Source organism: Macrobrachium nipponense, chromosome 42 (genome assembly GCF_015104395.2).
Source record: "Macrobrachium nipponense isolate FS-2020 chromosome 42, ASM1510439v2, whole genome shotgun sequence".
Lineage (NCBI taxonomy): Eukaryota > Metazoa > Arthropoda > Malacostraca > Decapoda > Palaemonidae > Macrobrachium > Macrobrachium nipponense.
In genome coordinates this window covers 47922941-47934110 of record NC_061103.1, presented here as the reverse complement: position 1 = coordinate 47934110, position 11170 = coordinate 47922941, and the positions used below count along the sequence as shown (strand labels likewise).

At 38.5% G+C, this 11170-nt stretch overlaps 1 protein-coding gene across 1 annotated transcript in view; it reads left to right on the top strand.

The window, feature by feature from the left end:
- Positions 1-9882, top strand: part of LOC135213453 (deleted in malignant brain tumors 1 protein-like) — a 30232-nt gene extending 20350 nt beyond the window's left edge. The window contains exons 5-10 of the mRNA XM_064247405.1: positions 4198-4335; positions 5211-5337; positions 5724-5827; positions 6563-6695; positions 9218-9313; positions 9533-9882. Of these exons, the coding sequence (XP_064103475.1) occupies positions 4198-4335; positions 5211-5337; positions 5724-5827; positions 6563-6695; positions 9218-9313; positions 9533-9775 (841 nt within the window). The 3' untranslated portion in view covers positions 9776-9882. The remainder of the gene's footprint in view (positions 1-4197; positions 4336-5210; positions 5338-5723; positions 5828-6562; positions 6696-9217; positions 9314-9532) is intronic.
- Positions 9883-11170: the final 1288 nt, after the last annotated feature.

Genomic DNA, 11170 nt, shown 5'->3' with positions numbered 1-11170 from the left:
GTTTCCTGATCGTGTCCTTCATCTCTTGGTGTTATATACCCTCTTCTATTATCCCCAGGTATTTGTATCCTTTCTCATATAAGTGTTTGATGCTATTCTCCTCTGGTAGCTTTATTCCTTCAGTCCTTGTCACTTGAACTTTTTGAATGTTGAATAAAGCACATTTTTCTATTTCAAATTCCATCCTGATGCCCCAGATGGAATCCTGAGAGTCTGGATTAGGATATCTATCTATATCTCTTACCATACAGCTTGATGTCGTCCATGAACATCAGATGGTTAATTCTGTTCCCTCCTTTCTTGAATGAATACCCAGCATCCATCTTCATGGCTACTACGAAGAGTAAGAGTAGTAAGGACAGAGTCGCCTTGAAAGATTCCTCTCCTGCTGTTAACCTATGCTAGTCTTTTCATCGAGGTTGTAAGTACTGTATTTCGTATTCCAGTTGTGAAATGTATTTTTTAGGAAGCTGATGGTGTTTTCCTCTACTCCGTATATTTTCAGGCATTCTATTAGCCACGTGTGTAGTGTCATGTCAAAGTCTTTCTTGTAGTCAATCCATGCCATGCTTAGGTCGGTTTTCTTTCTCCTACTGCTCTTCATTACCAGGAGCTGGTCTTTTGTGCCCCTACACTTCCTTCTGCAACCTTTCTGTTGGTGGGGGATGATGTTTGTATCCTTTAGGTAGTTGCATAGCCTTTCACTGATGATACCATGATACCTGTTAGTGACTTCCACATTACTGGTAGGCAAGTGATAGGACTATAGTTACTTGCAATATTTCTCTTGTTCTTGTCTTTCTTGTTTGGTTGGTTCCGAATAGTTAGTTCTGTTGGTATCATTTATTCCCGTTTATTTAAAGTTGGATCTTATGTGCTTTGGCTTTAAGCCTCTGTTTTATACCTTTTACTGCATCATTATTATAATAATTATTATCATAATTATTATTGAATACAATAGCTGTTTCAACGGCATTTAATTTATATAGAATCTTCTCAATTCTTCTTATTATCTTTTCTCGTCAGCATGTAGCTGGTGTATTAGTTTCCTAAGGACATGTAAAGATTTCATTTGTCTTAGGTTTATTCCTCTAACGTGTCGACAGTGCACAGGCAGTCATCTATAGAGTTTTACAGTACAGTGAAATTAAGGATACGTTTTACAAGTATTTATACTGGCAAGGTCGTGTACAATCGGTGGGCGGGTCGGTGGGAACGGATTTTAATTGGTCGTTGGATGGTAACGAAATCTCCCCCTTGAGGCGTTCAGACCTACGTATTTTTGTTTGGACAGGGTTTATTAGCGTCGGTTGGGTGTTGGTTGGGGATATATCTTCCGCTCGTTCTCATCCTGCTTTCTCTCTCTACTTCTTCCGCTCTTTCTCTCTCTCTTGCTCTCTCTCTTTCTCTTTCTGCAAGTTACTCTCTCTCTCTCTCTCTCTCTCTCGTTCGCTCCTTCTCACGCTCTCTCTTTCTCTCTCTGCTGCTCCTCTCTCTCTCTTTCTCTTTCTCTCTCTCTCTCTCTCTCTCTCTCTCTCTCTGTCTCTCCCCCCTCTCGATCTCTCTCTCTCTCTCTCTCTCTCTCGATCGTCTCCTCTCTCTCTTGTGGCGGTATACGTAGTCGGTTGGTTTCTTGCGCCATTTCTTCTTCCTTATGATGGTGGGAAGAAACTCTGTTTCTTTTACCGTGTTGATAGTCGGTTTTTTCTCTAATATGCGTAATGCTTCAAGATAACGTAGGCGTTTTCGGTCCGGTGCATGGTCAATAATTTCTATGTTCTTTATAAGCTCAGCTCTTTCTGGTCTGCTGTACCCTACCCTTCCTGGACGTTCGGGTACAGCAGACCCTTACGGGATACACCACCACGGTTTACAAGAAACCCACAAAACCCGGTCTATGCCTTAATGGGTCCAGCGAGTGCCCAGACGGTATAAAAGATCGGTGGTAGATGCCTTCGTCCGCCGCGCCCTTACACACTGTTCCACATGGAGAGAAACCACCAGGGAGATCGAAAGGTCTACACAAGTTTCTCATTAATAATAACTTTTCAAACCGTATGGTCGAACGCCAAACGAGGGACTCCATAAATAAATGGCACCAAGAAAGAACGACCGTACTAACGACCAAAGTGGAGCTATAAAAAATATTTTATAAAATCATATGCACCACAAAAACTATTTGGAAGATGAAAAGGTTATAAAGGAAAATAATCAGTGAAAATGTCTCCCCCACTACAGAAAGTGATAAAATTAGCCTCATAATTTATTACAAAAGCATGAAAAACCAGCCAGCTGCTTCTTAGAAACAACCCGGCGCCCCCGAGAAACGTCTTTGAAGAGAAGGAGTGTCATCTACGAATTCACATGCTCGGTGGATGGATGCCACCATTCTTATATCGGATGACCACTACCAGACTCTCCAAGCGTCTCTCGTGTCATCTTCAAGAAGGGGCCATTTTCATTCACTAGAGAAAAAACATAACAGGAGACCAGAAAGAGCTGAGCTTATAAAGAACATAGAAATTATTGACCATGCACCGGACCGAAAACGCCTACGTTATCTTGAAGCATTACGCATATTAGAGAAAAAAACCGACTATCAACACGGTAAAAGAAACAGAGTTTCTTCCCACCATCATAAGAAGAAATGGCGCAAGAAACCAAACCGACTACGTATACCGCCACGAGAGAGAGAGGAGAGATCGAGGGGGGAGAGAGAGAGAGAGAGAGAGAGAAGAGAGAGAGAGAGAGAGAGATCGAGGGGAGAGACAGAGAGAGAGAGAGAGAGAGAGAGATAAAAGAAAGAGAGAGAGAGAGGAGCAGGCAGAGAGAGAAAGAGAGGAGCGTGAGAAGGAGCGAAGAAAAAGAGAGAGAGAGAGAGAGTGAGAGGAACTTGCAGAAAGAGAAAGAGAGAGAGCAAAGAGAGAGAGAGAGCGGAAGACGTAGAGAGAGCAGGAGAGAACGAAGCGGAAGATATATCAACCCCAACCAACACCCAACCGACGCTATAACCCCGTCCAAACTACGTAGGTCTGAACGCCTCAGGGGGAGATTTCGTTACCATCCAACGACCAATTAAAATCCGTTCCCACCGACCCCGCCCACCGATTGTACACGACCTTGCAAGCTATAAATACTTGTAAAACGTATCTTAATTCACTGTACTGTAAACTCTCATAGATGACTGCCTGTGCGCTGTCGACACGTTAGAGGAATAAAACCTAAGACAAATGAAAATCTTTACATGTCCTTAGGAAACTTAATACACCAGCTACATGCTGACGAGAAAAAGATAATAAGAAGAATTGAGAAGATTCTATATAAATTATGCCGTTGAAACAGCTATTGTATTCAATGCTACTGCCCTCAGAGAAGGCCTCCTTCCTAATCATAATAAATAATTATTATTATTATTATTATTATTATTGTTATTATTATTATTATTGAAGGACGATTCTCCTATATTATTATGAGGTTCACAATATATATATATTATATATATATATAAATATATATATATATATATATATATATATATATATATATATATATATATATATATATAGTGTGTGTGTGTGTGTGTGTGTGCGTGTGTGTTACAGGGAACATTTGAAGACCGAAGGCTACCACTAAACTCGATTGAAACAGTGATTCGTCTACACGTTTTGCAGTGTATAGTTCTAACCACTGGGGAGTCACATGTATTTCGCCGTGTTTTAGTCCTAGCCCGTGGGAAATCAACTGTACTTAAGTGCATTTGAATTCTGCCGGATAAGTACTTAACACTTGGAAACATATATATATATATATATATATATATATATATATATATATATATATATATATATATATATATATATATATATATATATATATATATATATATGTGTGTGTGTGTGTGTGTGTGTGTAATATATATCGTATATATATATATATATATATATATATATATATATATATTTAAACTGTTTATTAGAGGTAGTTCAGCCTTTTTCAGATCTTTATTTTCTCGAACGTCATGTATCGTTTATAGATATAGGAAGGTGGTATGTAAAAACGCTTCATGAAATTTTAGACCTTTATGGAGACAGCTGCAGAAACTTCGGAAGACGGAAACATGACCACACAAAGTAAACCAACAGTCCACAGACAGATTTTGTTGTTCTCCGATGAATTAATTTATGGTCCTCTCTGCAGATACTGTGACAAGGACATCACGCCAGGAACGATTTTCGAATCTTCCTCAAATAAGATGATACTCTACTTCGAATCTCGAACATACTGGCTTAAGGGATGGTCTGCTAATATCAAATTCATACCCATACCCGGATGTGGGTAAGTGATTTATTTTGCATGGTTTTTTCTGTGCCTGATTTTTATGATGGTAAATTCAATATCCTCGTCCAGCGTGTAGGCAAGTGTTTTCTCCATTCATAGCAAAATTAAGCTCTTCTTCTTCTCCCACTGTGTACTAAAGTTCCTTTACTCTCCTTACTGTGAAGCTAATATGGAAAAGGCGAGACGTATCACAAGTGCTGGTACTCTAATGTGAATAGGTCTTACCTCCTGTAAGGTTAGGTGCATTTAGCACGAGGAATAATTGATATTTATAGGAAACTGACAGTAATATTTCTGAGCAGTCTGAACGTACATACTTCAGATTCTAAGCAAATGATAGAGTTATTTAGATGTGGCAGAATCTGCACTCTCCATAGTACTTTCCTGTCCTACTTTTGTAGCCGTATTGGTTATCATCTTTTCTCTGATCATGGTCAAGTATTATTAATCATGTATTTGTTATACTAGGGCAAGACCCTTTTCCTTTAAGTGTTGTAGGTTCCTTATGCTCTCATGAATTATTATAATGTTATTCTATCTCTGTTTTTTCAAACTTTTCTCCAGTGTGACAAATTAGTTTTCCAGCAGCAATCCATTTACCATGTGGTATTTCACCATCACTTTAATTTCCAGCAATCAGTCAAATCATACGACTCATTACAGAAGTCTTTTTATTCTAAGGTCGATGACGTCGGTTGGATTGTTTCGAGTGCATTTCCTTTCACGAGGTCTTCGGTCGTATTTTGTGACTTCCTTCACTTTCATTATGTTGTGGCGATCCTTGAAGTTATGTTGTTTTAGCAGAATCATTTTACTTTCCAGTGTTTCATTGAACCCTGTTGCGTGTTCAAATAAATCCTTTTACTTTCTAGTGGTCCCACACCAGATGCTACCTGCATACGAGAAGATATTAGTGCTACCGAAGTACAATGGGCCTCTCCCCTCTTTGGACAAAGCAACTATCCTGATGATATGAATTGTTCTCTCACTTTAACTTCTGTAAGTGATTTCTTGTAATATATATACATACATTTATATATATATATATATATATATATATATATATATATATATATATATATATATATATCTATATATATATATATATATATGTATGTATATGTATGCCTATGCATATATATATATATATATATATATATATATATATATATATATATATATGTAGTATATATGTATGTATGTATGTATAAAGACTGCAAGGATACTTGACTGTATTTGTCTACTGGTGTATTTTTAGACCAGCAGATAGCGTTATTGTTGATATTATTGTCTATACAACATACACAATGATGTAACGCTACTGATATTTTACGATTAATTTATATTAGAAATGACCAAAGATAACACCCTCTCCTTTTCGACAGACTGAGCCAGCATGGGCTAAAATTACCTTCAACAGCTTCACATTAGAAACTGGGTGTGGAGATTACGTCTCATTTACAAAACCTTACAACTTTGGAGAAGCAAAGTGAGTATAGTTATTGTATGGTCACCTTAAGTTAAGTTGGTGTTGGCTGTTGAGTTAAGTTAGTTGGCGTGTTTAGGATAGGTTAGGTTAAGTTATTGCGGTTATATTGGGTTGGATTAATAAGTTGGATGATTAAGTTAGGATGGTTTGATTAGTAGATTGGCACTGAATGTACAATATTACTTTGATTTACAAGTCACATATATTCCTATGAACACCACAGAAAGCAGGTAATGAATGATTATATATTGACTGCTTAAGAAATAAAAGCCTGTGCCATCACATGGTTAGCTTGATCTGAGCTAACAAACTGAATAGGTAGTTAAGTTCTGGACGTATTATTGTAGATGGGGTTTGAGCATAACAGCTTTGTGTACTGAATGTATCACTTACTGTTGTATTACCGTGCATACAAAAGGTGTTTTGAGCTTCAATTCAGTTTTTCTGAGAAGTAAGACTTACCTTCTTTATTTCTAGATTTCATTCAGACTCAATTAACAAATCACTTCTCTCTTGATAATGTTTTCTGTATCACTTCTCAGTGAAGAAGTAGAAGAAATAACAACGATTTCATTCTCATTGTCCTTATTACCTATATTGTCATGTTAGTATCGCTGTTTTTCTGGATTCTCTTTAAGTAGAAATACAGTGGTATTAAATAAATACCGATGTTACTTAAGCCATTTCTTCTTTAATTATGGTTGGCAACTTTATCATTATTATTTTGATTAACAGGCTCTGTGATACCCAGAATGGAGAGATAATGCTTCCCTCATTCAATTCTGTTGGGACGTTCTTCAGCAATGCAGCTACCAACGCAGCTGGATTCGACCTGACCGTTACCAAAATGACCTCGAGTTGTCACAAGGTAAACGAAGATCGCTTGAATGTGATTCATGAGAAATACTGAAGTTCCTGTTTAGAGAAAGAGAGATTGTTTATGGATTAAAAACTCTTGGGCAAACGCAGAGAAGTTATCAAATCAGCATCATGATCGCATCTGATGCCACTTGACACAAAGGGCATCTGTGCAGTTCTGAGATTCATTGCTTTCCTGTGCTTCATCTCAAAGACATCATACATCAAGTCATCTCCAGCCTCCTTCCTCATAGTTCTCATTTAAAAAAGTCCAAATCTTCCAACTTTTCTGGTGTCCACAGCTGACACTTTCATATACTATTCTCCCAGGGGTTAAGTGAAGGACATGTCCAGTCCATTACCATTATCCCTAGGGGAGTAGTACCATCATTGGAGGAGATGAAGATATATATGTATTTTTCATACATATATCAAAGGTGTGGGTTCCGAAACTTTAGTCCGAACCTCCACAACTTGCAGAACCCGTTTTTGGTTGCGGACTTGATTGGCCGCTACCACGCGCCAAAAGTAGCGGAGTAGCGGGCTGCGGAATTCAAAAATTGAATTCCGCAACTGCTATCATTCAAAATTGATGTGGCGGGATCACAAGCAAAGCAACAAGCTCTCTCCACAGTTACTATAGTTGTACCGACTATTGAACTTTCTCTCTGCCACACTTTCCTCTTCACGTTACTATATACACACAGGACAATTGGCTTACCGAAATACAGAACACACAAAACACTAACACATGCACTCACCTTAGACTCCTAAATTTTCTCACCACTCATACACATTAGACCAATCGTCCTGCAGCTGCCACAGCAGCAGCAGCAGCCCCTGTTTGGGCACCAAAAATACTGTGGAGGGCTCTCATGCAAAGCAACAAACCAAGCAAGCTCCCCACAGTTACTTTAATTGTACCTGCGATCAATGTTCCCCCTCTACATTACTATTTACCGACAGGGCAATTGGTTTACCGAAATACAGAAAACACAAAACACGCAAACGTATGTAGCCTACTCACCAGTTATGACTGTCTTCCAGGTGAGAAGCTGTGCTGTCCGCTGGATAAGGTCGCCAAGACAACACAAAACAACCAACCGAGAACTACAACCATACCACAACTTAACAACATGACAAATCACTGCACAGATGAACACCAACAGCTCGAAACAACATGCCAACCATACTACAACTCGAACCCAGCACGACAAACCACCAACTCACAGACACCAGAATGCACAACCAGTACAACCAACCTCGTCAACTTCACAACCAGACAGGCACACGCACTACAACTTTACAATATCAATCAATCAAATCACACAATATCAAATGACCATCTATGGATAAGACCGGTGCCAAACCAACTGTATAGTACTGACACTGTTTCAATGCTCTCTCTCCTTCCGACTGACTCCATTGAATCTTCCTGCTTCCGCGCAAATGAACAACAACAGCCAGCTGCGAACCATCATACCACTCCTATTTATCCTTCCACCCATTTCTTCCTCTCTCTCTCATGAAGCCCTTCATCATCTCCCTCACCATCTCTTGCACATTACTCATCATCAACTCCAGCTTCTTATCAACTTTTTCAATTCACTCTTCAGGGCCCCCCTCACTTTCTCATTCATTCCCTCTTCTGTACTCCTAATTATCCCTATCAACTCTTCCAATTCCCTCTTATACTCCTCATTCTTAATCCTAATCCTCTCTTTCTTAGGTTCCTCCAACAACCACAACTCCTCCTTCAACCTCTCTACCTCACTCAATCCATCCATCCTAAATTTTCTCTCCACTCATACACTCTCGATGTACCAATCGTCCTGTCTCTGCCACTCTTCACAGTCCCTGTTTGGGCACCAAAATTGTACTGATAAATGTACCGGAAAATGTAACGAGACGTCTTCACAAGTAAACATATTGCTATTTGCTTGTTTAATGGCTGACCATTGGCCATTGCAGAGTCTAAGAGACGCAGGATTGAACTTGTTTTAATGGCGGGGCATGGGGGCCAGTGAGGTCGTCCCTCACCACCCACAACTTTGAACACCTCGTCTTCACGAAGGGAAAACTCAAGACCCTCAAGAACTGCAGGAGGAGGAGGAGGAGGAGGAGTTTTAAAATATAAACTTCTAGTGTATTTTTTGTGCGGATTTAGTGAATTGATACTTAACAGAGTAAAAATACTTTATAAGGGTACAGTTGTAATCTTGCAAAGTATTTTTACTCTACTAGTGTATTACCCTAATGGAGTAAAAATAGTTTTTTCCTCTATTTTGTGTTTAAATCAATATGTTAGAATTTGTTTCATTAAAAAAGCTATTTATTTTGACTGGTGCTTTGGTTGCACTTTACAGTAAAAGTAACAGTAGTGGGGGTGTGGAGGTGCGGGTAGTGGTTTCCAAGAGTTAAAAAACTTGCGGAAGTAGCGGTAGCTGCAACCACCTCTCAAAGTTGCGGAGATGCGGGGTGCGAAACCAAATTTTGAGTAGCGATGCCCATGTATATACTTTCTTATTCCAGGTCATCACCCTCACAAGTGGTAGTAGTTCTACTCTAGAAACTCCCTCTGTTGGTAGCAACATGTGGACACGTAACGCTTGTGAATGGTGGATCACAGTGGGTGAAAGCTAAGAATTTCTCTATCTGTAATACATTGCTCATGACAATATCCAAATTTAAATGTGTAAACAAACTGTATCTAGTTTGAACGAAAGGTATATTCATCTTTGGATTCCTCTGACTTCATTGGGGTAATATGTCAAGGAAAACATCATTATCTGGTAATGTTCTTTACTATATAAGCAGTATGTTTATATATGTTTTTCCCTTCAACAGTCCCCAGCTGGTACAAAAATCCAGCTGAAGTCCTCAAAGTTGTTGGTCAGGAACTGTAATTCGGAGGGAGTCCTCGTCAACCAAAATGGAGACTCTTCTTACCCTACAGCATCCACTAGCGCTATCTGTGGGAGGTCTGCCAGTTTACAGACCACAAGCAATGGAAACAAGATGGCCGTGCTATTTTATAGCAACAGGGCCAGGAGCAGCATGGTAGCAGTTGCAACTGTTGTTGCAGCCTAAGGAATAACAAAGTGAATAAATGTCTTGGTCCTGTAAGGCTCTCTGCACTTTATCATCACAGAACATCAAATTCTAGTCATCCATGAATATAAAGAAAAATTATTCTTTTTCAGGGTAATGTTTCTTCTTGATCTTTGATTACAAAGCTCGTGTTTACTTCTAAATAACATTAGGAAATAAAACAAAGTCTACTTCAAGAACATTAAGAATAGATTCACAAACCTGGCAGATAATATGATGTTTTCTTTGTCTTTATATCAACATAAACAAAATGTTTCAATGAATTATCAGTATGGAATAAAGACTAAGAATAACGTAATGAGTGAAGGTACTAGAGCAAACTTTTTGACTTGCATATTTTGAGTGGCAGTAGAACTGGGTATTTTATTATGATGTACCTGACTAGTAGCCTTAAAACTGCAGGACTAAGCAGGAATGTTTCCAAAAAAGATCTGTATGTTCTAAAATTTACCAATAAAGAATAGGAAATTTGCAACCCTCTGATAATTCTTCAATCCTACATTCAAGAGAGTTTACATGTCATGGAAAGTTGATCTTTTTATTGTAAAACTACCACTTGTATTCCCAGCATTGCTGGCTGTCAACAGCATTGGTTGCAAAAGCAGAAGTATCAAACCTAAACTAAAATTGCTAAAATAGATTCAGTGACTTACAATTCAAAGCCAGTGTATCAACAAAAGGTCTGATGCTCACAAGAATATAACAGGAATTCACCTATGAACAGAACATCAAGGGAATCCAACAAGGAAAAAGAATGAATGATTTTGCTGTCAGCGCATTTGCTGCTTAAATGAAACCCTAAAGCTGTTGAGATAGAAATGATTCATCAGAACCTTCTTAAAAGCCCTGCATACTTTCTTGAGCAAACTTCCAAGTAATCCTTACAAAAAGAGATGCTTCATGAACGCCATGTATTTAATTTTCCTCACCAAAGCGGAAGCCTGTAAGAGTAACATCTTGGTATTCTGATTGGAAATCTTAACGTCAGTATTGTTTGCTCCATAGAGTACAAAGTCATTCAAGCATAAACATCTCATCTATGGTTTTAGAACTACATGACAAATTGGAATGGTGTTATCATTCTGTTGTCCATGCCTGGAAAAGCGGTCCAAAAGAATGGTGAAATGATAAATTAAAATGCTCCCATGGATGTATTCAGTTAATTTACCAAAGTTGTAAGGAAAATTAGACCATTCACTTTGCTATCCTAACAGCACTTGGTCACGAGTAATCATCAGAATAAAAAATAAATACATATGTATCAATTCATACAGTACACTATAAGAACTGAGATATCTCTTATACACAGGAAACTCTAAAGTGAAATTAATCATTAACAGGAATCCAGCACAGAGCATTTAGGTCATCTCCCAC